The sequence below is a fragment of the Gorilla gorilla genome, chromosome 9 (assembly GCF_029281585.2).
Source record: "Gorilla gorilla gorilla isolate KB3781 chromosome 9, NHGRI_mGorGor1-v2.1_pri, whole genome shotgun sequence".
NCBI classification, from domain to species: Eukaryota; Metazoa; Chordata; class Mammalia; order Primates; family Hominidae; genus Gorilla; species Gorilla gorilla.
The window spans coordinates 33733717-33760369 of record NC_073233.2 but is presented as its reverse complement, the minus strand read 5'-3'; the positions used below and the strand labels follow the sequence as shown (position 1 = coordinate 33760369).

General features: G+C 38.3%; 1 protein-coding gene across 1 annotated transcript in view; it reads left to right on the top strand.

The window, feature by feature from the left end:
• LGR4 (leucine rich repeat containing G protein-coupled receptor 4) overlaps positions 1 to 26653 on the top strand; it is a 106792-nt gene that overhangs the window by 64979 nt on the left and 15160 nt on the right. Inside the window, exons 3-7 of the mRNA XM_031016000.3 lie at positions 15310 to 15381; positions 16661 to 16732; positions 22354 to 22569; positions 23415 to 23486; positions 25555 to 25623. Of these exons, the coding sequence (XP_030871860.1) occupies positions 15310 to 15381; positions 16661 to 16732; positions 22354 to 22569; positions 23415 to 23486; positions 25555 to 25623 (501 nt within the window). The remainder of the gene's footprint in view (positions 1 to 15309; positions 15382 to 16660; positions 16733 to 22353; positions 22570 to 23414; positions 23487 to 25554; positions 25624 to 26653) is intronic.

Below are 26653 nucleotides of genomic sequence, written 5' to 3'. Positions count from 1 at the left end.
TTGAGAGTAAGTTTTAGATAAATCTTTAAATATTGCAGTGTGTAGTCCAGAAACACAAGGATATTCTCTTGTAACCACAAGATGACTGTCAAACTCAGAAAAGTAGCTTTGATATATGTTATCATCTGATCTACAATTCTTATTCAAATTTCAACAGCTGTCCCACTGATATCCTTTAGAGAAAAAGAAAAAAATATTCTGGTCCAGGATATTATCCAGAATAATAAACTATATCTGGTTCCTGTGTTTCAATAATTCATTTTAAATTTCTAAAAGTATTTTTTCATAGTCTTTACCTAAGTTAATGCTAAAAACTTAATTATGTGCTAAGAATATATTCTACTGCATTTAATACTCATGAGACCCCTATGAGGAGTTTATTATTACTTATTTACAGGTGATGACACGGAGGCTTTAGAGAGGTGGAAAACCTAAGTGTGCTCATAGAGTAAAAGCACAGCCAGGAATTGAATCTATATTCATCTGATTCAAGTCATTGCTCTTAGTTTCTAAGCTATAATGTTGCCTCAAAAGGCACAGAATTGGAGGGGAGCTAAAGGGACCATCCAGTCACTATTACCTGCAACTCTAAGTAGGTCAACATCTAAGTGTCAAAAGGGATCAGCTGCCCAGTATTTCCTGTAGTAAGTTTGCTGACCAAATTTGTGAACAAGGAGTTCTTCCTAGAATAAAATTTCCTTATCTAGCCATACCATTTTACAGATGGGAATATCAAGACCCAATAGTAGATAAGTGGCTTGTCCAAAGTAACACAGTTAGTATGTAACTGAGCCAGAATTAGACCTTACAGAGTTCAATGTCATCTCTTCTATATCTTACCAATTTTTATATCTCTGAGATGCATAGTCTCAAATAGTCTTCCTGGGTTGTTCAGAGCTGTAGAAAGTAGCTATTGTTCTCTTCTAATACAAGGAATTCCCTTTGCTTCCCAACTAAAGTTTGACTCACTTAACGTTTACTCCCTTGATGCAGCTTTCTCAGATAAGCTCTCTTGACTGCAGTAATTTCCCAGAAAAAGCAAAATAGTTCCTCAGTTGCTCTGGTGATGTTTCACAGTTAAAAATATTAACTTCTTTGGGAGCATTCTCTTGTTCCACTTTGCAGCCCTCTGGTAGGATGACTTGGTAGCAAAGATCATGACCCTTACTGTTGGGAAGCACATACAGAAGTCATAGAGGAGTGTTACTTATCTTACTCAAGCCATTCCCTATAGTGTGTCATTTGGGGAGCTCTCAGAGTAGAGATTAAGGGTGAAAACAGATAAATCATAAGGGAGTTTGTACTAATATGCCATATAGGCCCTTCTAGAAAACATTGTTTTGTTTTATTTTAACTCATAAAACTCTGTGAGCTATCATTATTCCCATTTTGCTGATTGGGAGCCGAAGCTTTTCATCAGAGAGGTTAAGTAACTGACCCAAGTTTACATAGCTCATTATAAGCTGGGTGTCAATCCCAGATCTGCCTATGCCCCTGTAGATGCGGAGAGGGTGAGGAAGGACTTGCTAGATAATGTATAGTAAATTCAACAAACTTTTGTTGGCTGAACCACTATGTTCAGTGCTGGATCAAATGGGATTCTTGCTTTCAAGGGAGAGGGATAGTATACTCGCTATGGGAGTTCAAATTGGAAGGAAAATTACTTCTAGCAAGAAGGAACGATGGCATTTCTGGAGAGCCTAGAGGGGATAGGAGGAGTTATTCAAGAGGACATGTACAAAGACCTGCAGAGGAGCATGAGCAAAGATGGGGACACAGACTGGGATATGTGGTAAAAATGGTTGGTTTGGTTGCAATTTTGAATTATTGAAAGGAAGTTATGGAAAAGATACACAGAGCTTGGGGCTAGACTAAGGACATTTTGGCAGACTGAAACAGAGTTTAAACTCTCGAGTGACTCTTGAAGTTTTTTTGAGCTAGGGAATGATTTATTCAGATATGACCTTCAATAAATGTAGTCTCATAGCAGAGAGTTTGAAATTGAGAGAGTTCAGGGAGAAATGAAAATGCCACTGGCAATCGTCTAGGTAAGAATTATGAGAATCCAAATTAGGGCAGATGGGAGGCAGGGAGAGGGGGGAGGGCACCTATTCAAAAGATGTTATGGAAATAGAATCAAGAGAATGTCTTGGCTGGGATGATAAGGGTAACATCATTAACAATGAATTTTAAGATTACCAGGAGTCTGTTGGTGCTTTGACAAAAATTAGCAATAATGCAGAAAGAGAAATTTTTTTAGAAGATAATTAAATGCTGTTTTTAACATACATGTGGAGTTCAGGTGGGCTATGGGTGGAGGCATCTGGAAATTCAGGAGTGGAGTCCAGGATAGAGATCGAAGGGCATAGATTATAGAATAGTGTATCGTGGGTATAGATTTAGGAGTCTTTTATTTTGAGGTCATTACTGGAAACATTAGATTGAAAGAGCTTGCCAAGGGAGAGAGGGTAGAAGAAAAGGGAAGAAGGCCAAAGACAACTCCTTGGGAAACACTTGAATCAGGGTGTGGGAAGAAGACCAAGTGCCGGAGGAGCAGGAGAACTGGGGCAGAACTCTGCCCCAGGAGCTGTGGGAGGAGAGGTTTTTCACAAAGAAATGAGAGATCAACACTGACATGCTGGAGAAAGATGCCCATGACCAGTGAGAAAGGGCCTTGACTTCTTTAAGTATTTTTGGAATCATTTCAGTAAGTTGTTGAAAGTGACTTTGGGTAAAGAAGCTCATCAGGAAACAGACATTTGGGGACTGCTAATAGGTGATTTTTGGAGAGTGGTTAAAGCTTAGAAGTTGTACTGCATTTGACTGGAGTCTATTGGGTTTAAGAGACAGAAACCCAGCTGAGGCATAATAGAGGATTTATTGTTGCATGTAGATAGAACTAGACAGTCCAGAAGTGGAGTTGGCTTCATATGTTACTGGATCTCGAGGCTTAAAAGCTACAAGAGTTTTCTCATGCTTTCCATTTCTTAGCTTCAGTTGTCTCTGCTTTTGTGTTTTGGCTTCATTCTTTCCTGTTGCAAATAGCCTGTCTCCATAGAGTGGGAAATATACCTTTCAGTACATTGTTGCATCTAGGCACCCAAAATAAATATCTAAAAGTGTTCCTCACTGCAGAACTCCTAGGGGGATCCTGATTGGCCAGACTGACCTCATATGCCTGTCCTTGTACCATCACTCTGTTTGGGATGGTATGGTGCAACCTGGGTTTTGGACTCATCCTAATAGGACTGCTTAGAGTTGAGAATTCCCCAAAGGAAGCAGAAGAAAAGAGAAAGGAAGACCTGCTGGGCAGAAAGAAACCATAGTTATTCACTGGCCACTAGGATCTAGGAACTAGGCATACTGTGGGAAACATTTGTTTAATTGGGCCAGTCTGAAATGAACAAAGTATTATTGAAGAATTGTAAGCCCTCAGTTGGGCTTAGATAATATAAATTTGTAGTGAAACCAAGTAGATCCTTAATTTTGTCCCATAGTGCTTAGCAGCCCAGGAATGAAGGTGATGAAAGATGTGATGGACTCAAAATTTGGATTTGATAAATCAGGACTTCATAGGAGACTAGTAGAAATCAAGCAGGAGAATCAAGTGGTTCAGTATTATAGTGTGTGGCATGGGGTTCCAAAAGTGTAGAGAGGCAAATGAAACCATGGTTTGCTGGCTCATTTATTTATTTTAATCAATACTGACTATTATTTGGCTAAATATAGTACTGACTGTAAGTAAATGAAAATGTATTTGATTTTCTACTAGCAAGGATTCAATTTTCCAGCAAGAAAATAGGCTAAGTCATTTCTTTCATACATTGACCACTCTTAGTCAAGCCATGCTTATTCAATACAATAAATATGTGCTTTAGTAGGACCTTTGACTTAGAATTTGTTCATCATTTTCCCCTGTTCACTACCTGTTAGTTTGGACTACATGCATACTTCAAAGGTGATCATTTTAGAGATGCTAGAATATTTGTATCACAGATACATTCAGCTTTTTTAAAAAATCATAGTTATAAAAATGCTTAATACAAACTGGACTTTTAAAAAGCACTTACAAAAATAAGTGGATACTGTTTTTTAAATCTTGAAGATGTATCATATTTGAAAGATATGGAGCCATTATCCTACCATGGAGAGATAACTATGGTTAATATTTTGTACATGTTTCCAAACTTTTCTCTGAGTATATGTATACAATTTCCTTTAAAACATAGACTCCTACTATATTTACCACTTATGCTATATCTGCCTTATTATAATTTTACATATTAATACATCTAGTGTTTACCATTTAATAAATGCATAGTGCTTTATCATTTGGATGATTCACATTTTATGTAACAAGTCTCTTGCTTTGTGGTGTTGTTATGAACAGCAGTTTTAGAAACTTTCTGTTTTTTTGAGACAGGGTCTCACTCTATTGTCCAGGCTGGAATGCAGTGCAGCTCACTGCAACCTTGACCTCACGGGCTCAAGAGATCCTCCCACCTCAGCTTCCTGAGTAGCTGGCACATGCCATCATGCCCAGCTAATTTTTGTATTTTTTGTAGAGATGGGGTTGCCCTGGCTGGTCTCTAACTCCTGGGTTCAAGCAATCATCCTGCCTTGGCCTCCCAAAGTATTGGGACTACAGGCATGAGCCATCGCACCCAGCTGTGAAACATTCTTATCCTATCTAGTCTTTGTTTATTGGATGTACTGTCTTTAATTGTGCTGCTTTTATTACAGTGTGGCTTGCCAAATTTAGCTCTTTTCCTAAATTCTTATATTACAATTAGATTTAGCTGTTTATAAGGGAAAACTCCAAGTAACAGTGTCTTTAAACACATCAGGCTTTATTTTATTTACCTGAATATGAAATCTGCAGCCTGGTGACCTGGAGCTGCTATGGTGCATCACAAAGTTAGCAGAGATGTAGGCCCTGACATTCTGCTCTGTATTTGTGTATTCGCTTCCATGTCAAGATCACTAAGATGACTGTGTACTGGAGCTGCAGCCATCAAAACCCTATCCTCAGCAGTAGATAGGATGAAGTAGGGAATAAAGCGGGGCAATGCCAGTTTTCTTTAAGAAGGCATCTTGAGCATACCACACAATGATTCTATTCACATCTCACTGACTAGAACTTAGTCACATGGCCAAACGGCAGGGGATGCTGGGAAACAGGACCTTTGAGCTGGCTATATCGTTGCCTGGACTAAAATCAGCATTCTATTACTAGGTAAGAAAAGAAGAGTAGTTATCATTTAGGCAGTTAAGGTGCTTTTGGCAGCAAGTGACAAAACTCAATTAAAAGTAACTTAAACAGTAAGGAAGTGTATTATCTTACATGACAAGGTGGTAGAACTATTCCAGGGTTGATTTATGGAGTTGCTCAGCCACGTCGTCAAGAACCCGGGGTATCTCCTACTTTCTAGTGTGCTCTTCCCCAGGAGGGTCTGTACCATCCTGTTATCACTCCACATAGAATATTCAGAGAGGAAAGCACCTAGAAGGAGAAAAGGGTCATCCTTCTAATGCGTTCTCATTTAGGAGTAGAGCTGTCTTTCTCAGAAATCCCTAGTAGACTTCCTCTCACTTCATTAACCAGAGCTGGGGTCACAGGTCTATCCTAAACCAGTTACTGGAATGGGACCAGCAGGAAGGGTTAAGGCCAGTTGGTATTTACTCATGGAGCTGAGTCATGTGGACGGGAGGATATTTGAACAAATATAGGCTCTGCCAGGAAGGCGTGAATGGGTGTTAGGTAGGCAACCAACAGGGTCTGCCAGAGTACCTCTCTATATTCACATTTTACCCATTTTTATAGAGCCATTTTGAGCCCTTTCTGCCATATGAAGCCTTCTCTGATCTTCCTCTTCCAAGCCCCTCTTGCACTCTCTCTACTTCTCACCACTTAGCAGCGTATTGCATGCCTTGTTATTTCATGCTTCAAGTGTGTCAGTGTGTACTTATCCCCTCAACTCTATTGACTTTTCTCTAAGGAAGGGCAGGGCCTGTTGTCACACTTCTATATGACCTTGGTGACAGTTACCACATTCTTGAACTTGAAATTGAGGGAGGGGTTAAGACAAAGGATTTCTTCTCATTTTGAATTGATTGATATAAGAAACCTTATCAGTCTATATAAAAACAGAATTCCATTGAAGTTTGTGATTAATGAACTGTCCTTATTTAAAAGAAATGAAATGAGAAATGTCCTGGGAAAACTCAATACCTCCTTTGCCATGCTTAGGGTACTTGGCCTGTAGTAAAAACTCAATAAATATTTGTTGGTTGACGTTAGCTGTATTTTTTTTTTTTTAAAGCTGGAACATATTATTTCCTCACATGGGTGGATATTGCATGTGTTTATTGCCAGAGGGTAAATGACTAGGTTGTCAGGATAACTTTGCTCAGGAAGTATAACTGTTGCCTGGGTTTTTACTGATTTACCTCTAAAATAAAGTATTGCATGGGTTCCTATAAGAAGTGGGAGACGCAAAGGCCAATTCGGTGCAGGTGGAACTTAAAGTTTCCGTGAATTGAATATAAAGCTCTTTAGTAGGTAGAAGAGTTCTAGATGGCCTATAAACCAAGTTTTAGCAGAAACGTACTTATTTTTTGTTAAACATTACTGCTTTCATTGTTGTACATTTAAATGGAAATATATAATATGAAATATATGTGAAATAACTTCTCCCTTCTCGGCAAAGGAAAGCTATTCTAAAGCCTTGAGAATTTCCATAATAAGGGTTTCTTAATTCATGTATATTCTTAAAACATATAAAATTTTTACATATACTTTCATAAGAGTTATATGAAGATGCAAAAGTCTTCCCTAGTATGTGAAGAAATGGGGTAGTACATCATTAGTTGATATAGGACTATTCTGATGTGCTTTCTTAGATGAGGTTTATACTGATAGCAACAGTGTCGAAGTAGAACTATAAAGGATGCTATTAGTTGTTAGCCCTCTTTATTCACTAAGAAAGGAACAATATCCTCTGGTCCTCTTGAAGTCAATGGTAGAAAATAACACAAAACAGGCCAGGCGTGGTGGCTCACACCTGTAATCCCAGCACTTTGGGAGGCCAAGGTGGGTGGATCATTTGAGGTCAGGAGACCAGCCTGGCCAACATGGTGAAACTCCGTCTCTACTAAAAATACAAAAATTAGCTAGGCATACTGGCGGGCGCCTGTAATCCCAGCTACTCAAGAGGCTGAGGCAAGGGAATCACTTGAACCTGGGAGGTAGAGGTTGCAGTCAGCCGAGATTGCACCACTGCACTCCAGCCTGGGCGACAGAGTGAGACTCCTTCTCAAAAAAAAAAAAAAAGGAGAAGAAAATAACACAAAACAACACTTTTTTGTTTCTAGGATTTACATTAGTTTATTTACATTGTTTTATTCCTGGGATTTACATTATTTAGGTGCTGTAGGTCTTTGGAGAAGGCACGTAGGAAACAGGCTCACATTCCTTATCTGTTAAAAAAGAAAAAAAAAACAGGAGGAGTAGGGGGCGATAAGCTTGCTTGACCCATGACACAGGGTGGTTTTGAGGGCCAGTAGGTTGAGTACCTCTTATTTGAAATACTTGGGACCAGAAGTGTTTTGTATTTCAGATTTTTTCAGATTTTAGAATATTTACATCGCTTGAGCATCCTAAATCTGAATATCTGAAATTCAAAATACCCAATGAACATTTCCTTTGAGTGTCATGCATGTCAACACTCAAAAAGCTTCAAATTTTGGAGCATTTCAGATTTCACATTTTCAGATTAGGGATGCTCAACGTATGTAATAATAGGATGACGAAAATGAGAAGTACTACACAAATGATAGTTTTTTATTACATATATTGATACCAAATGCCCCTACATGGGAACCAGTGTATCTCTTTCAGTTTTTATTTCTCACAGAAGCCAACATAGTTCTGAACACATAGTCAGCCCTTGACATATTAATAAATATATGGCTCAGGACTTTAAGAAGTATGTATTTTGCTTTTTAAAACAGTTGCCAGCCGGGTGCGGTGGCTCATGCCTGTAATCCCAGCACTTTGGGAGGCCGAGGCAGGTGGATCACCTGAGGTCAGGAGTTTGAGAGAAGCCTGGCCAATGTGGTGAAACCTGTCTCTACTAAAAGTACAAAAATTAGCTGGGCATGGTGGTGGGCGCCTGTAATCTCAGCTACTCCAAAGGCTGAGGCAGGAGAATTGCTTGAACCCAGGAGGCTGAGGTTGCAGTGAGCGGAGATCACGCCACTGCACTCCAGCCTGGGAGACAGCGCGAGACTCCACTCCATCTCAAAAAGAAAAAAAAAAAAAGTAGTTGCCAAAATTTTGGAGCTTGCTGATTTCAAATTACATTTAATAGAAGAATGTCACTCACATCCTGTTAAATGCCTCAGTTCAGTTTTGAACTAGAAATGCTTTCTCTGGAGGCAGTATCATGGGCTGGTGGTTGTGCCTAGTGTGCTTTACACGTATGCGGCACTGTGGTGATCCATCCACTTGAGGGAATAGAATGGCATCCCAGGAGAAGCAGCCTGGCTGTGTTTGGGTACCACCTGTGATACTTCCTATGTGTGGCTTCAAAAGTAGGTATAGAAAGAAACAAGGAGGGCCAGGCCCGGTGACTCAGACTCACACCTGTAATCCCAGGACTTTGGCAGGCTGAGAGGGGTGGATCACCTGAGGTTAGGAGTTTGAGACCAGCCTGACCAACTTGGTAAAACCCCAGTCTCTACTGAAAATACAGAATTAGCCGAGTGTGGTGGTACATGCCTGTAATCCCAGCTACTTGGGAGGCTGAGGCAGGAGGAGAAATCGCTTGAACCTGGGAGGCGGCAGTTGCAGTGAGCCAAGATCCTGCCATTGCACTCCAGCCTGGGCAACAAGAACGAAACTCCGTCTCAAAAAAAAAGAAAGAGAGAGAGAGAAAGAGGAAGAGGAGAAAACATTGTTGAGGGGTAGATAAATGTTGGTCAGAAGGGAATGGTGGTGCTCGAAGTACTTTTCAGGCAGGGCTTGACAGAAGCACAATGCCAGGCCATCTGGTAACCACCTCTGCAAAGGGAAGGTAGGAACATGAGTGAATGGGAGGCTGTGGTCACTGTCTTCTGGCTTTATTATCTAGTCTCCAACCTCTCCATAAGGGGAAAGGGAAATTGCCATTCGTAAGAAAGCACTCTATTATTTGTGTGCACAGTTGCTGTAGTCTCCCTCTGCTTTTTCTGCCCGACGTCTCCTCACAACAGCTGCTGAAAGCCACTGAATCCTCATGTGCCCTCCCTGCTGCTCAGTCCATATGTCTAATCAGTGTATATATGGTATTTCTTACTCCACTAATTCTTGGCTAGAATTCCAGCCAAAAGGCTACAGTGAAATTTCTGTAATAGACCACAAGAAACCTAAGTCCCATCATTTCTCAGAGAAATAACACCAATTGGTAAATTCTCTATTTCACACTTGCCTCTCTTGTTTTTTAAGCTGCTTCCCAAGTGAAGAAACTCTAGTGTCGCTCAGTGCATTTCATGAAGGAGTTAACTTTGGCCCAGATTACCATCTGAAATGTGGCCTAGTCCTTCACACACACCCTTGACCAGTGCCCCATATTTAAGACAGCACAGTTCCTGCTTTTTCCCCCTGCTGGAAGGGAGAGCAGATAGGAAATTTCAGGTCATATATGCATTAAGAGTCAAGGATATTATTGAAAATTCTTGCTTTCCAAAAAGCTTTCCCTGGAAGGAGCCCCTAATGTCAATCCATGGTCTTTATGAATAATAAATGCACACAAAAGAGATTCATAGAGACATTGCACACTGAGCCACTTGTATGCCGCTTCCTGGAATGGTTCCAAATCCAGTGGGAAAGCGGAAATCTAGAGGATTGCTTTTTGCTTCTCCTCTGCCCTTTCTCTTTCTCTCCATTCTCTGTCTTTGCTCTCTTTGCTTCTGGGGCTGTTGTAGCAAACAGACTAAGTGGGAGTTGCCTTGAGGTAAACGGTGTCCCCTTTGAAATCCTGCTAGACTTGTTTTAATTCTGTGTGATCATGTGCACAACACAGCGTGTGTTGAGATACTACTTGGACCAGTGGACTGATGTTCCCATGTTTAGAGTTCCTCCCCACCTTTCCTTAAGAAAATATGCTTCCAGCATATGTCGAGAAAGAAAATGTTTGCCCTGGCATTTGACACTTTAGCCACGTAGTTCTTTCCTGTTAGGAGAGTGAAGGAGAGTGAGGGAGTAGAAATGAAATGAGAAAAGTTGCAGAAAAGGGAAGATAATCAGGAAGCTTTCTCACCCTTTCAGGAGTAATATTAGCTTTGCAAATCCAGAGTCTTACAGTGGGGCTTAGCGGAGACATTATAGCAAATACCAAGTGTCTTGTCTTTGTAAGGGGTCATACAAGGGAATATAGAATAAAGATGACCTAGTCCCTGCTCATGAGGGACATATAAGATCATTGAAGAAGATCAGAGCAGTACAAAGGAACTAAAGGCAGAATAAGATGCACCCAATGGGATAGCTTTGTCTAAGGTACCCGTGGAATCAAAGGAAGGTGATATCATGAGTTCATACCGGTGGTAGCGTACCCTACTTGGACAACTTGAACAAGGCTTCAGTTTGTAGAGGGCAGAGTTGTGGATATTTCAAGTGAAGGAGATGGTGTGAGCAAAGAGTCAGAGGTGGCAATGCATGGTGTGTTTGGATGTAATAACGGTGCTTAGTTGCAGCAGGGGGAAAGAGAGCCTTTGGGAAAATGCTTAGAATTGTGCTTTTTCAGATTAAGTGGTTTGAGACAGGAATCCTGTGGAAGTTCATGGCAGTAGTCCAGGAGGAAAAAAAATCAGGTGATAACAGGAAGAGTCAAAGAGTGGATGGGTTGAAACCTTGCAGAGAGACACTCTCGTGGTCTTTGGAAACAGAACACGGAGGGGAAAGAACTGATGCCTGGGACTCTCCACCTTCACAAATAGAAAACCATACCACTTTCACTCTTATTTTTTCACCCTAATTATTTTTTTCCTTTAGTATTTCACAGCCACTGGAAAATAGTAAAAGAATATTGTTTGTGGAACAAAAAGAAAAATATAAATAACATGATTTAGTCAATGAAAAAGGTTTTCTGAGGGCAGCCAATAGGTCCTGAAGTAGTGAGAAGCTAAGAAAACTGTTGGCTATAGCACAGAAGTGCAAACCCAGGCATGGAATGGGAAGTGGCTGGTCTTTGCTAATAGAGGGCCAAATTCCTGCTCAGGATCAGCCACCTCTTTTTCCTCGGGAGTTGCCTAAAAAAATAAAAATAATAATAATAAAAAACAAACAACAGAGAATGGTATGTATCCTTAACTAAGTCTCACTGAGTTTAGGACATGCCCTACCTTTGGGCACTCAGGGAATCCCATTCTCAGCCCCTCTTGCTGTTCATCTTTGGCTATGGGAAGGATGGCACTGTAGGTCTGTTAGGAACTTCTCTGTAATTGCAGTTCTGGGCTCCTAATGCATAGTCTCTCCTTACTAGCTTTATTCTGCTAGGTGACATCTATTGATACTCAGACAAGGCTGTTAACTTGCTCAAGTCCACTCTGCCCCACCTTTTCTGTGAATTATTTCCTAATCTTTTGGTGACTACCAGAGGCATCACAATACAGGTAGAAGTGGATAAGTATTTCAGCCAGCCGGGCAAGAGAACTTGAATGCTGGCTCCTTCATGTACAAGCAGTGTGACTTGTGCCAAGTCACCTAACCACTCAGGGACTCAGAAAAGCAGGGCAGTTGTCTTGAGATGATTAAAATGAAAGAATGTTTGTGTACCAGCTATCACTATCACAGTGTCTGCAACTACTGTAGGCTTATAGTTTTTTTCTTCCAAAGAATTTGGGATTTTTTTCCTAACCTTGCTATTTATTTACTTTGCTCTTTTCTGAATCTGAGCTTTTAGACATGAAGCATCCCCAAGGTTTACTATAAGAAATACTAGCTCATAAAATAAGCAACATGTGAAGAGCTTCTGGAGGGTGCAATTACTGGAGCTGCAGAGCTTTTACCAAGCTGCTGTGCTTGTTACTCATTAACACAGCAGCTCCGTAAACTTAGGTAGATACATTCCTGAAGGCTCCACAGGATATGTTTACTCTACTAACAAACTAAGTAATCAAAGTAGGGTGTCCTCTTGGACGGCATTATCACTGTCCACCACATACTAGTAGTGTTTATTTCTCCAGATCATTGGCTTGTATTTCAGGATAAGCCTCATGCAGAGCTCATTTTGTCATTTATATTAAAGATAAATAGAGGAGAAAGAGAATGCTTTTTGAAGTTAGGTGACTTTAGTTTTCTCATGGTTTATAAAACGGGCAGAGATTTGGGAAAAGGAAGCAAATATTTTGGCTAATGTGGTCAAACACTCTTTTCTGTTGACAAGTTAAGATAATCAGGTGTTCTGCATTTTGCCACTTTGTTACTTTATAAAATACTTTTTTTTTATGAGCCCAGCACAATAGGCTGAACTCAAGGAAAGCCCATAGATACAAGGACATTCACAACTAATGTTAGAGACAAAAGAATAATAAGAATCATGTAACAGCCTTACTCTGTTTATAGTGTTTCTTTTTTGGAGGACTCTAGCTTTTTAACACTTGGAAGAGCAGTCACAGGGCTATCTGAGGCCCTGGGGAAAGATGGCTACTGCCTCTTATGGCTTTTATGGTGCAATTTGATCTTTTAAAATGTGACTTTTTAAGCACTTTGCATTACAGCTGTGAGCATTATCAGTTGAATTTAATGAGTGAGACTGGGGTCCCTTTGAGATTGCTTGTACCAAGCTTGCACTAAGGTAGACTTTGGGATGCTATGGCATCGGAATGGTGAGCATTTTCAAGGAGGAGCTTCTGAGAAAGCAGTTTCTGTTTAATGAATTGGCATGTTGGTGGGTGGTAACAGAAGTTTGAGATGCACACCCTGTTCTTGAAGGCATTTGTACTTGGCCCGCAAGACTAATATGCAAGAAACAACCAGTAGACGGTAGCTTGTGACCAAGTTTATGAGCTCTGAGTGTTCATGCATAGGGCACATTTATAAGAACTGAAGCTTTCAAGAGGAGCAGCATTGCAGTTGGGTGTTTAAGGGGGTACAAATGAGGTTGCTAGGTGAAACATTTAAAAGATGTAGTGCTTTGGGAGGCCAAGGCAGGCGGATCGTTTGAGGTCAGGAATTCGAAACCAGCCTGGCCAACATGGTGAAACCCCGTCTCTACTAAAAATACAAAAATTAGCTGGGCGTGGTGGTGGGCGTTTATAATCCCAGCTACTCTGGAGGCTGAGGTAGGAGAATTGCTTGAATCCAGGAGGCAGAGATTGCAGTGAGCTGAGATTGCACCACTGCACTCCAGCCTGGGCGACAGAGTGAGACTCTGTCTCAAAAAATAAATAAATAAAATAAATAAGTAAGTAAAAAATGTAGTGATAAAGCTAGCTAGTCTAGAACCAAGAGGATTTGCTAAAGAGAAATATTTTAAAATGGAAACAACTGAAGAGGCCTTAAAACCATCTTCTTCGGTCTCTTGTTTTACTTCTGGTGAGCCCTGGTTGGTGAAGGCTACAGGGCTGACAGCACAAAGCAAGCTGTTGTGAGCCTGGGTTATGGGGAAACCTTGAAAGGCAATGCAGTGTAGAATTTAGGTACTTGGATGCCTTGTAAGAAACAAAGTGCATGGTGGGAGGACTTTTTAGGAAGAATTTAGTTTAGGAGCATGAACTGTGCTAAACTTGGTGGTATTGCCTGAGAATCCAGCATTGTTATTCTTGCCATTGAAGAAATAATTCTTCATACTTACCCCTTTGGTTTCTGGGTCTTTTGGCTGTTTGCTTTTCTGTCCCCTTCCCACCCCCCCATCTTCAGTGCAATTGCCTCTGTGTTAATGCTAGGTAAGGATTACACTTCCCAGGGCAATTTGCATTTTATTAGTAACTGGAACACCACTTCAAGAGAAAATAATGCATCTAAAAGTAGAGCTTCAGGCCACAGTGACTTCACATTTTAAGGCTGGTAAAGTGTCTTTCTTGTATCCCTAAAATCAGGATATACAAGTAGAACAGATTAGAAGGGGGGGAACCTAAAGATGTTGTGTGTCTGGCACTTAGTAGGTACTCATTTTTAAATGAATGAATGAATTGGTGAATAAGGCTTAGGGATGCAGAGTTTTTAGGGAGGGAATAGGAAGAATAGTGGAAATACATACCTTTTAAAGGAGGGATTATAAATGTTAAGTTTTATATATTTTTAAATTAAAAAATTTAATTATAAATTTTAACAGAGGAATTTTAAAGGAGGACTTGGTGACTCTGTGGTCCTGAGACATGCGTAGAAGAGAGCATTAAAATATATATATACATAGTTACAGAATCTAGCTGTTTAGGAGAGTATCCCTGACAGAACCAGGACCCAGGAGAGTCCTGTGTTTGATCATATGAACACACAATCATCATTTTTGAGTACACATTTGAAAACCTTCCTTCACTTCACCTGTCTACAAGTTAACTTATGTGAATCACTGCCCTGCATCCTGATTCTTCTCCGTAATATCCTCTGTTCAAGTTTTTCTTCTATTTCTCTATGCCCAGGGAAATAGGAGGAAAAGTAGGGCTCAGTATGAATTGGGTGCCCAGAGTTCTTACAAAAGGATCCAAAGAATTCTTATCCTTTCCTTATTCTACTTTTATCTCCACTTGAATTTGTCATGTCAAAATTTCTTTAGGAAAACCTGTTTACTTCAGAAAAAAATATATAGGCCATTGTTTGGAAAGTTGTGCTTTCAGTGACTCACACTTTTTGCCTCTCTTTTGCACTGGATATGCTGCCCTTGGTTATGCAGAGATAACAGGCTGACTTTCCTCCCGAAAGCATTCTTCCTTGACAGACTGGTTTGCTCTAATCTGTATAAACACTCTTGCCTGCTGACCAGTAGTCTTGTATTTATGAGGCCCTTAGAAAACACTGCAAGCTGCAGAGTGACCATGAATAGCAAACTTAATTTGGTTTAATGTGTTTTGGCTTGCTTGACCTCACCAGAATAAAAATGTGCCTGCTTAAATTATTGTATTGGGACTTAAAAAAAAATTCTAGAGACATTTATCTCATTGGAAGATTCACAGGATCATTTTAGCAAGGGTTTAAGTCCATGTTTAATGTCAGATAGACTTGAGAAATGTTTAACATAGAGTTTTAATCACAGATTAGGTTTTTGTAAGTTCTGAATTTTAAGTCTGAATTACTATTTTTTTCTTGCTACTTTTTTTTTTTTTCTCTAGACAATTGGCGGGCAACGACCTTTCTTTTATCCACCCAAAGGCCTTGTCTGGGTTGAAAGAACTCAAAGTTCTGTAAGTAATGCAATTTTAGAGTTTCACAGCTGGCTGTGTATTTTCTTTCTGCGTAGTCAACATGCTTGGAACTAGGTTAAGCACAGTTTCTTTTAGTTCAGGATTAAAAGATTTAAGGAGTGGCCAGTGAGTAGTATGGGAGGCTAGAGTATGATTTAGGCAACCCTGCATCTAGATAACAAAAGTTAAAACTCTAAATAATACGTATTCTGACTTCCAGTATATTACAGTTGAATGTTAGGCTTTTTGGGTGCCTAATGCATTGGAGCAAACCCTTACTTCAGTTTTACTGGTAGGGTTTTGTTTCTACTTATTTCATAGCTATAAGAACTTTGAATTACCTGACTCTAAAAGGGAAAAAGGCTTACAAGTGCTCCAAATGTTAAAATAATTTTAGAGCTCAAGGGAATTCAGATGCCTACAATTTGTATAGCCAGCGAATGGTGAGGAAATAAATTCTTGGCAGTGGTCAGGAGCCTGGAGTATGGCAGATTAGGAAACAGATGAGCTGACTGCCCCCACTTCTGCCACTACCATGCTGGATGACCTTCAGCAGGTCATTAGACCTCTCTGGTTCAGTGAGCTAGGTGGGACCTTTATCTCTTCTATTCTGTGGTTATGACTCATGTCAGGCAGTCATTTTATTAATGTGACAGGAATGGCTTCAGGCAAAAAAATCAAAAGGATTTCATTTTCAGTATGGATCTATGCATCTATTTGGCAGGCCCTAACTAGTAGATGATCAAAGCTCTATTTCTCTTCTGGCCCCACATGCATTGAGGACATGCCTGCTGTTCCTTAAGAGCTTGGGATCTGCCATCCGCTTGAAAAAATTGGCTTTACCTGATGTCCATGTTTCCGGGCTCTGCTTTATTCCAATTTGAAAAGGCATTAGGAATTCCAATGGATTTGCTTATTATACCTCCCAGTTAACTTGTTATAGCTCCTAATTAACATTAACTAATAGCACCCAGGGTGATGAACATTAACTAGTGTGCCTTAATTACCAGAAACAAAACCACCCTTGGAAACATGGATTATCCAGCAAGTCTGTATTAGGGCATGGCTTGGGATAGCAGTATAGATTTCCTTTCTGGCTTTACAACAAGTGCTTCTTGAAGTTTTGCAATTCTCTTGTCTTAGATGCTTTCCACCTCCACCTCCCCCCCATTTTCCCATTGGAAATATTTTTTGAAAAAAAAAAAAAAAGGCTCTGAATTTTTCTAAGAAAAAATGGTAACTATCACTTGTTACTCACTAACCAAAAATTTTCTTTCAGAACGCTCCAGAATAATCAGTTGAAAACAGTACCCAGTGAAGCCATTCGAGGGCTGAGTGCTTTGCAGTCTTTGTAAGTAACTTCTTGGTTTCTTGACTCACCAAGAGACTACTCTGGCTGTTAAAGGTGTAAAGAACTAGAATTGTAAGGAAAGAGGAGATTTATCCTTTCATCTGAAGTAAAAACAGAGATAGCTAGTCGATGTTATCAAAACATCCTTTGGTGAGGGAAAAGGAGGTGCTTCTGTTTACCTCTTCTCTTGTCTTAGAGGCTGAGAGAAAGCTACTGGGTATTCACTGCTGGGTGTACTTCCATGAACTTGTGCACTGCTGGTGATCAGCACCCCTTTGGAACCAGTTATGTGTGTACAGAAGTTTTAGTGTCTTGTGCTTTGACTGTCAAGAAACAGCCACAAAGAGGTTTCTGTTTCGTGTGGTAATGATAATCAGAACAAATTGATTGTAATTCCTCAATTTTGTCAAGGGAACTTCTCGGAAAAAATGAAAAAGTATTCTTCAAAACAAGGAACTTCATTAGCTTCTACTAGAATAATGAATACAAATTTGCATTGCCTCACTTCATGTCCTAAATACCAAATGCAATGGGACTCTGGGGCATAGTTTCTCTAAGTGTGGTACTTTGACCACACTTTGCAACAGACTCACTAGGGGGAGATTGCTAAAATGCAGATCCCTAGGCTATATCCTAGAAGTAATGCTGGTTTTCTTTTTAAAGGTAGAATTCAGAAGTCTAATTTTAGATAACAAATAATCTCCCCAGAAGCACTCTGAATAAAAAATGTTAATAGTTATCACCCTTATGTGTGCTGGTATAAAATTGTGTTTTAGCGACATCACATATTTGTATACAATTTGTCTCTTAGGTTTTGTATTATACTTTGAAATAACTGCAAATAGTAGGAAATGCATGCAAGTTAGAAAATACAGCGTGAAAATGATTGAGCTGCTTGTCCCATCAGTTTGCTAACATAAAGCCATTTTTAACGGCACCAAAGAGACATCCCTGGAAATTATAAATTATAGGTTACCATTTGATTTTAGATTAGATATTCTAGTAGTTAATGAGCAATGAATGTGAAAATAAAAATATATGCTGTAAAGTTAAACTTTAAACTGTATCTAACCCATAAACAAGGAATATCCACAGTGTTGGCCATTCAATTCTTAGTTGAAATGAAAGTTTAATTTAAGGTGGTTGTATTAAGTAGCTTCCTTCACTAAAATGGTGAGTTATGGAACATAAGGATTTGTTTTTCACCACAGCTAATTGGGTATGTTCTAGGTAGACTCTTAAAATGAATCAATGGGAATGAGTTCCCTTATAGAAATGTTATTCGGCTGACTTCACACACTCTCTCACCTCGGGTGGATATACACAGGACAAGTCATCTGACCTCTCTTGGACCTGAATTCATCAGGCATTTTAAATGGTCATGTTTTCTTTTGCTTCTTAAGAATATATTTTACTTCAAGACCTTCATGTTGAATTGTCATTTTGTAAGATTTAATAATCAAAATACTCAATTATTTTGTCTAGTTTAAAGGGTAATAAAGAGAAGACTAAAATCTCATTTTCAACTGTAGAACAGAAAAATTACCAAAAAAATACAAATATTCTCTCTAATTTGTGGTCAATAAGTACATTAAAGTATGAGACATTTATTGGTAATGTAGATGATTTAAAGTGATTTTTTCACAGAAATCATAGGTTTCTCTTCCATGTTTTAGAAAAGCATACTGTGCTTATCATTCATGGAGCAAATTGCTTAGTTTAAATTATCTCCAAAATTGGGATGAGTGTATGGAGTGGAGGTAAAACAAACTTTTTTTTAAAGGCATTGGGATGTTTTCATATACATCAGAAACACAAGGAGCTGCTCTGTGTCAGGCCTGTTTTCTTTAAGGAGGAAATGTTCATGCGTTTGTTAGTAGAGTGGGTGCAGTGGTGAAGTTAGATAGAGTTAAAGTTCTCTCATGGTGTAAAACAGTCTTATCAGCACTTGAGTCATTTTGAAAATCTGTTCTTCAGATCTGAATTACATGAAAGATTTCATTGTGGTTTTGAATAGTGCTTAAAAGAAGCAAAGTTCATTAGGGATTGAAATTGACCAGAAGTGGTTTGATGCAAGTGTATGTTTGATAATGACTATAAAATCTGAAAGCCAATTGTTGATACTAATAAAAAGGTAGCATAATTGCCTCCCATAAAGTTAAAATAACTAAAACATTACCTCAGCAGGGTATTAAAATGACATGTCATAATTATCTCCACTAGAAATTTTTTAACATCAGATTACATTTTTATTGACTATTAAAAGATCTCAAAGATTAACTTTCCTAGGTTTTTCTCAGTTTTAAAATATGTTTATAACACTTACATTATTGGTAAGTTAGAACAGAGAGAAAGGAGATCTTTTGATTATACAGGTGTTTATTGATAACAAAGACTTTCAACAGTTAAATATCTGCATTTAATATTATTTTGTTACTGTAGTTTGTTTAGACAAGAAATTTAAAAATACATGAGTCTCAGTCAATTGTAAAATAGGCTTTTGAGAATAGAAAATAGAAGCATGTCTTCCAGACAAAAATAACAAAGAAATTGAGTGAATAAATATGTTATTCACCGTTTAACAAGAAAACTGCGATTAACAAAGCAATAGTTTAATCTCTTACCACATGGAGTTTAAAAATACCTTGAATAAACCCTCATATTCTTTCTACTTTGTGAGATAGCTGATGCTTTTCAGCATCTACTTAAAGAATTATAGTATTTTCTTCATCTGTTAGTTAGGGTGAATACTAATAGAATAGATAATTGTTACAAAGCCACACTGAGACAGTGCTCTGAAGCACTGGTCTCAGTATAAGTACATACTCTTCACTTTTATGGGTGCCTCACCACACCCACATGTGAATTGAGAGATAAGGATTAACCATTTGAGTCACCACAAATTGTTTTTCTCATTTAACCTCTTATTTAAGAGTTTCATTTTTCCATAGTTCTTTTTAATCCCTACTTATATTGTGACTTCACAATTTTTTGGAAATTTTTAGTACGGAGGAAATTGTATCCATGCTTTTATTGTTGTATTATGCTATTTTGTATAGAAGATAGCTTTATTACTGTCTTAGCTCAAAACTCACCTAGTTTTCTAGCAGTAAGTTAAGGCTATCTTTTTTCCTTGATGACACAGAATTCACAAGAGTTTAACGGTTGTATACAGTACTGAATTTATATTAAAAAGGCACTGACCACTTTCCTTGTTATACTATTTTCTGTATCAGTGGAGGCATTGTAGGTATTTGGAGGTGCATTACATACTATTTTATTGAATATGAATATACATCATCAACATGATAAAATAAACAATTTAAACTTTTCAGCTGCAATAACACTAAGGAACTTCAATGTGTAATGAAAATACAACCCAAACCCCCTACCTGGCCTATAGGGACTTAAGGAATGTGGACCCTGTTTGCATCCTCTGCCACATGTGTGTCCCTGGTCCCTCTACTCTCCTCCTCCTGTGTTTTAATCACTCTTAACCTTCTGGGAGTTGCTGGATCATACTAAGTTGGTTTCTGCTACTGGGTCTCTGCCCTGGCTCTTTCCTTTGCCTAAAACACTCCTTGCCCAGCTCCTACTTTGACTCGTTCTTGCTTTTTCTTTAGGTCTCACTTTAAATGTCACCTTAGAAATACTTTTCTTGACCAAATGCATTTTGAGTAACTACCCTCCTCCTCAGAGTCCGTCAGTCTTTAACCTCAGTGCCCTGTTTATCTATTCCAGAGGTAGTTTTTAAAGTACTTCGTTATCATTTTGTAACGTGTTTATTGTGTTGTATGTTACCTCCGCCACTGGAATGTCAGTCTCTTGAGGACAGGCCTCATGCCTGTTGTGTTAACTATTTTATCCTTTGTACCTAACAAGATGCTCAATTTAACTGCGTTGAGTGAATTGCAGGTAATTAAGTTATCTACAAGTATAATTTAGCTACATTAATATTTATTTATATAATATGCTTAATTGTATGATTATGTATTTAAGCCTTTTTCTTCCTAAGAATGGAAAAGTTCCATGAGGGGTGTGTGTGCGTGTGCGCGTGTGTGTGTGCACACATGTTTGAACACACTTCTATCTGCTCATTAAAGCAAATCTCCTAAACAGCTCTGTAGCCAGTACTTTGCCGCTCTGTTGCCAGTACTTGGCCAGTCTGTTATTAAAAGTTGCCTGTCTCAGGGCAAGTTCTAAAAGCCCCCAAAATAAACAAATCTAAAAATGTGTGTTTCTAGGTAGATTCTTAAGGCAGCCGCTCAGTGTCCTAAGCTCTCCCTTTTTAAGTGTTCTTTCAGTTATCTTGACTCTATTAGAAAGAAAGCTTCCATCAGATACTCACCAGGACCAATGATCTTTAACCCCTGCTAATCTGTCATTAGGAAGGGAAAATGCATCTGGGGCTGGGAGCAGTTAATTGGGACCAGGGGCCCAGAACTTGACTGTGGTGGAAAGGGACAATTATGGCAGGAACTGAAGTTGGAACAGCGCAAGGAAACAGGAGGCACGAAAACCACTCTAAAACTCAGAATTTCCTGAACCTGAAAGTTGTCAAACTATTTCTTTAAAAAGATGCAGTCATTTTGAATTTTTAACAGTTTTTTTCTGTTCTGTAATTTTCACAAAGAAGTCCAAGGCTGTGAGGCATGAATGTAAGTAATGAAGATACATCAACAAGGGATTTGTGAGGAAAGCTGTGATTTGCCTGGCACGTAGTGTCCCTCATCATGTTAATACCAGATTGTCTTTGTGTTGAAAAGCAATTATTCCAACAATTACATCTTGTTGTGCCAACAATAATACGTAGGACTTAGTTTCCTGATTTTCAGATGGGGACTTAATTTTAAATATAAGTAATCCTATTAGAAAGGTGTTCTTAATTCCAAAATTTTTGGAAAAATTGAAGAACCTTTAAAGCCACAGTAACATTGATCCGAGGAGCTGCTTGGTTTTCCCAACAGATAATTTGACCTTAATAACTGTTAATTTTGGCACACTGATTTTTCAAAAGCACTTAACTGCTAAGAGAAGAAGAAAAAGTTGCTTTGCCTGTACATGACACTTATATTTTTAACTTGCCTAGAGGTAATAAGGATGATTGAAAATCTATTTAGATTCTTTATTGCTATACAAAAATTTTAAGCATTTTCTAATATTTCTCTTTGGTACAGAATCAGAGTAGCAACTAAATTTAATGTCTAATGTTAGTTATAATGTAACATTGGAAGTAAAGTAGCTTATTTGGTCTGTTTAGTTTCTTTTTTTTTTGTATGTTTGATAATTATGCTCTAAAACATAATTTCAATATGAACTTTGCAAGTGTTTTTAAAAAATATATCTTTCTGCTATAAAGTTACTTCTTAGCCAAAAGCCAAAGATAGTTGAAGAATATAGATTTGGATACATGCCATTCTTATGAAGAAAGAGAAAGAACTGACTTTCATACACTATACAGATCATGAAAAAGTTATTAGATGTTATGAGGACTTCTAGTAAAATTAAAGATGATAATTTTTATAAGTCCTTTTTGTTTTGAAAGCTTTGAGTTGTGAGACTTGAACTGACTCATTTCACTAGAATTTGTTACTGAACATGGTTGTTTTTGTTTCTGTTAGGCGTTTAGATGCCAACCATATTACCTCAGTCCCGGAGGACAGTTTTGAAGGACTTGTTCAGTTACGGCATCTGTGGCTGGATGACAACAGCTTGACGGAGGTGCCTGTGCACCCCCTCAGCAATCTGCCCACCCTACAGGCGCTGACCCTGGCTCTCAACAAGATCTCAAGCATCCCTGACTTTGCATTTACCAACCTTTCAAGCCTGGTAGTTCTGTAAGTATCTATCCCTTTTAATTCCATATATTTGTGTTAATTGGGGTACAAAAACAGATTTCTTCTGACAGATTATTATCAAGGCATCTCGCTGAATATGCTCCTGAATAGTTAGTGCTTTGGGAGCTGCTTTTGTACAATATTAAACAGAATAGGATAATTTAAAACATTACCAGCTGATGATAATTGTTGAATCTCCCTAAGACAAATGACCGGTTGTAATCATGAGAAGAAATTGGGTCATTCAGCACACACTTATACAGCTTTTACTTGTGTCCCAGCAGCGTATTCAATGTTAAAAGAAGGGAAATCATTTCGAGGTGTCCATAGAAGTTAGTCCCAGGGATATTTCATGTTTTCCACTTGTTCAGAGAGTATGTGATGCAGTGTGTTTTTAATCTTCCAAGACATAACAAAATAGTGCTTCTTTTAAAATCTGTTGGAGATCTCACTGGTGTAAACTACACACTTCCTCCACACCATTACCCTCATGTCCTCTGTAAGAGAGCTCATCAAATTTTTCTTCATATATTTAAGAGCTAATCAAAACTTTATTTTGATGTGAATAAATATTAATCTTCCATGTATGTACCATATTTCCACTAGAGATACTTTTTCTTTCCATGAGGTAGTCTATGTTTAGTGAGTCTGTGCAGTGTACCTAGCAAGAGATAACTACCCAATGTCACTTGTTTTCTGTGGTCAACAGAAAACTGTTTAGCTGTTTAGCTGTTGATATGTTTAGCTACATCATTCCTTTACACACCAACTCAGACATATAAAACAATGATAATAGTTGCCAATGGGAGATGGAAAAGTCATTTTATGCTTTTTTTCCTGCTTAGGCATCTTCATAACAATAAAATTAAAAGCCTGAGTCAACACTGTTTTGATGGACTAGATAACCTGGAGACCTTGTAAGTATATTCATATTTTGGGCAACTGCATTGTGATATTGAAAGTATAATTTTGTACTTCATTGCAGAAAAAGAAAAAAATATTGGCCTTAAGTTCAGCTCCTTATTAATTCACTTTGATACTGGATTAAATTCTTGCTATCAAATAACCTAATTATGAATACTAATCTAAGTCCATGGCTAAAAATGGCAAAGTGTGAATTGCATATTTTCCCCCAAAGAATACACATTCAAAACAGCTCAGTCTACAAAGATGTATACCTTTCTGGAAATGTTGGTTTTGTTAAATGTATGACAGTTTTGGAAGTTAGAAAATTCTAAAATGAATTCTGGATAGTGTTATTTTTTCCATGATCTCAGTTGCCTTCTAATTGTTAACACTGGGTTTGAATACTATATCTGCTTTTACATGTAACAAATGAAGATTTTATATTCTGCTATGATACTTTTGTTGTTGTTTCCATGAGCTAAAGTGTTTGAGACCTCTGGCTGTTTCAACTGTACATTGCACCACTATATAAGTAAAAGGCATTGTGTAGCTGTGTATAATTGAGAATAGGATATTTATTTTTGTTCTTTTAGCCTATATTAGTTGCCTTTATTGCCTTCATTCAAAGATAATGTAATTTTTGCTGTTGTGATGAGTAAATGATTCAGAGAAGGTCCCAATTACATGGGTGAGTAAAACCTGATTAGAATGCTCAGGGTATGTAGTATTTTATTTGACTGAATTTTCTGGTTAACTGTCAATTAATGAGAAGACTTAAAATCTTTTAGGACTCTATTAATTCACTTTTCTATCTAAATTAGAGGATAGGAAACATCAATGGATATATGAAAGTTGAAAATCTTGTAGAAGATAGTTCCAAACTCAGATCTCCTTTGCTAAGTTGTGTGAGTTCTAGTGTTATAAATAAAAGATTGAATAGGTTTCCTAATCCTAAGCTGTGTACACTATTTCAATTACGTTAAAATTAAACCTCTTCCCAGTTAAATTTTTATTTGCCATTTTTTCTTCTATGTTACAAAAAGGAAAAGGAAACCAAAATAGGTCTCAAAGGAGCTGAGCTTTTAATTTTATTTTACTTTCATTCTGAAATCAATCATGCAAATCATATGCCAGTGTGCTCTTTATGTTAAAAGAAATTAAACTTTAAACACTCTCAGAACTAAGACTTTTTAGTACAGATCACTATGGCTTGTCTTTCTCCTAACTAGTGTAAAATTCCCAATAATTCATAACTTGTATGAGGACAACAGTTGTGTGAATCTACCCTGGTCCTTCTGATTATTTTTTATTTTTTATTTTTTTTGAGACGGAGTCTCACTTTGTCACCAGGCTGGAGTGCAGTGGCATGATCTCGGCTCACTGCAACCTCCGTCTCCCAGGTTCAAGAGATTCTCCTGTCTCAGCTTCCTGAGTAGCTGGGACTACAGGCATGTGCCACCATGCCCTGCTAATTTTGGTATTTTTAGTAGAGATGGGGTTTCACCATGTTGGCCAGGATGGTCTTGATCTCTTGACCTCATGATCTGCCCGCCTCAGCCTCCCAAAGTGCTGGGATTACAGGCATGAACCACTGTGCCTGGCCTCTTTCTGATTATTTTTATCTCAGGTCATCACGCTGATGGTGGAACTGAGGTCAGCTGCTCTTATACCAGAATTTCAGGAAGCCACTGTGAACTCCAAATGGAAACCTCAGTTTCACGCTGTCATTTACAAATGGATATTCAATGAATTATATTCTAGAATGAATTTTCAGAGAAATACCATTCAGATGATTTATGTATTTAATGCATCAGTAATACATGATTCTGAAAATTATTTGAACTTGTAAGTTTCTTGACCTAAAAACATCATGGAAGAAGAATGATTTCTCTCTATTCATTATTGTAAGAAAAGGTGTAAATTCAGTTAAACTCCTACATGGTTTTGAATGACAATATGGTTGATAAAGATTACCATACAGAGAATATGATTTAAAAAAATATTTGTCTGTAACAAAATGCCTTATGAATTATGACCACTATTTAATATTTTGATATATTTTCACCCATTTTTTTCTAGAGACTTGAATTATAATAACTTGGGGGAATTTCCTCAGGCTATTAAAGCCCTTCCTAGCCTTAAAGAGCTGTGAGTATTGCTTCATTCTCTTTATGTCTTCATATCCCTGAAACTCACCATTTAATGTTCCAACAATGGGATTTTAGAACATCTTGTTCCATTATGTATAACCATAATACATGCACACAAACACACAAATAATCATAAAGTTGGATTGTGTTCGATGACAGAGACAATTTTGAGTATAGATTGCTGTATAGGGTTAGATGCTGGTAAAACAAGAAGGCCTGATATACAGCGTCTGCCTTTAAGGAGCTTGTAGTCTTAGTCTTACTGGGGAAACTGATCATGTTAAGACAGACAGCTGTTTCTAGGTAGAAATAAATGCTGAATGAATAGGATAAATAAATCATTCTGGAAGAATACCTAATTGAAGTTTGGAGTTACTGCAGAAAACATCACCAAAAGGAATGAGTTTGACTGGACTTGAAAGAATAAAAATATTTAAACACAGGAATGAGGGAGCATTTTTTTTTTTTTTTGATTGTTTGTATGTTTTGAGACGGAGTCTCACTCTGTCGCCCAGGCTGGAGTGTCACGGTGCAGTGGCATGATCACAGCTCACTGCAGCCTTGACCTCCCAGGCTCAGGTGATCCTCCCGTCTTAGCTTCCTGGGTAGCTGGGACTGCAGGCATGCACCACCACGCCCAGCTAATTTTTAAATTTTTTCTAGAGATAGGGTTTCATCATGTTGCCCATGCTGGTCTCAAACTCCTGGGCTCAAGTGATCCCCTCAGAATGCTGGGATTACAGGCGTGAGCCACTGTGCCCTGCCTGAGGGAACATTTTGGACGTCGGGTTTGTCATGGGTAGAGTTAGTGACTGTATATGGCACAACAGGGACTGTGTGTCATGAGCTAGTTGATGGTTAACATTCTAAGATGCATTGCCAAGAGGCTAAATACAGGCTACAGTGAGAGAGATTTTGAGGTTAGAACACCTGTTTCTCATGGTCTAAAGCTTTTTTTTATGATGAAGCAACAGATAAATGCATATGAGGGATCTGATAGATACCAAGCTAAGCAGTGGGTTAAAAAA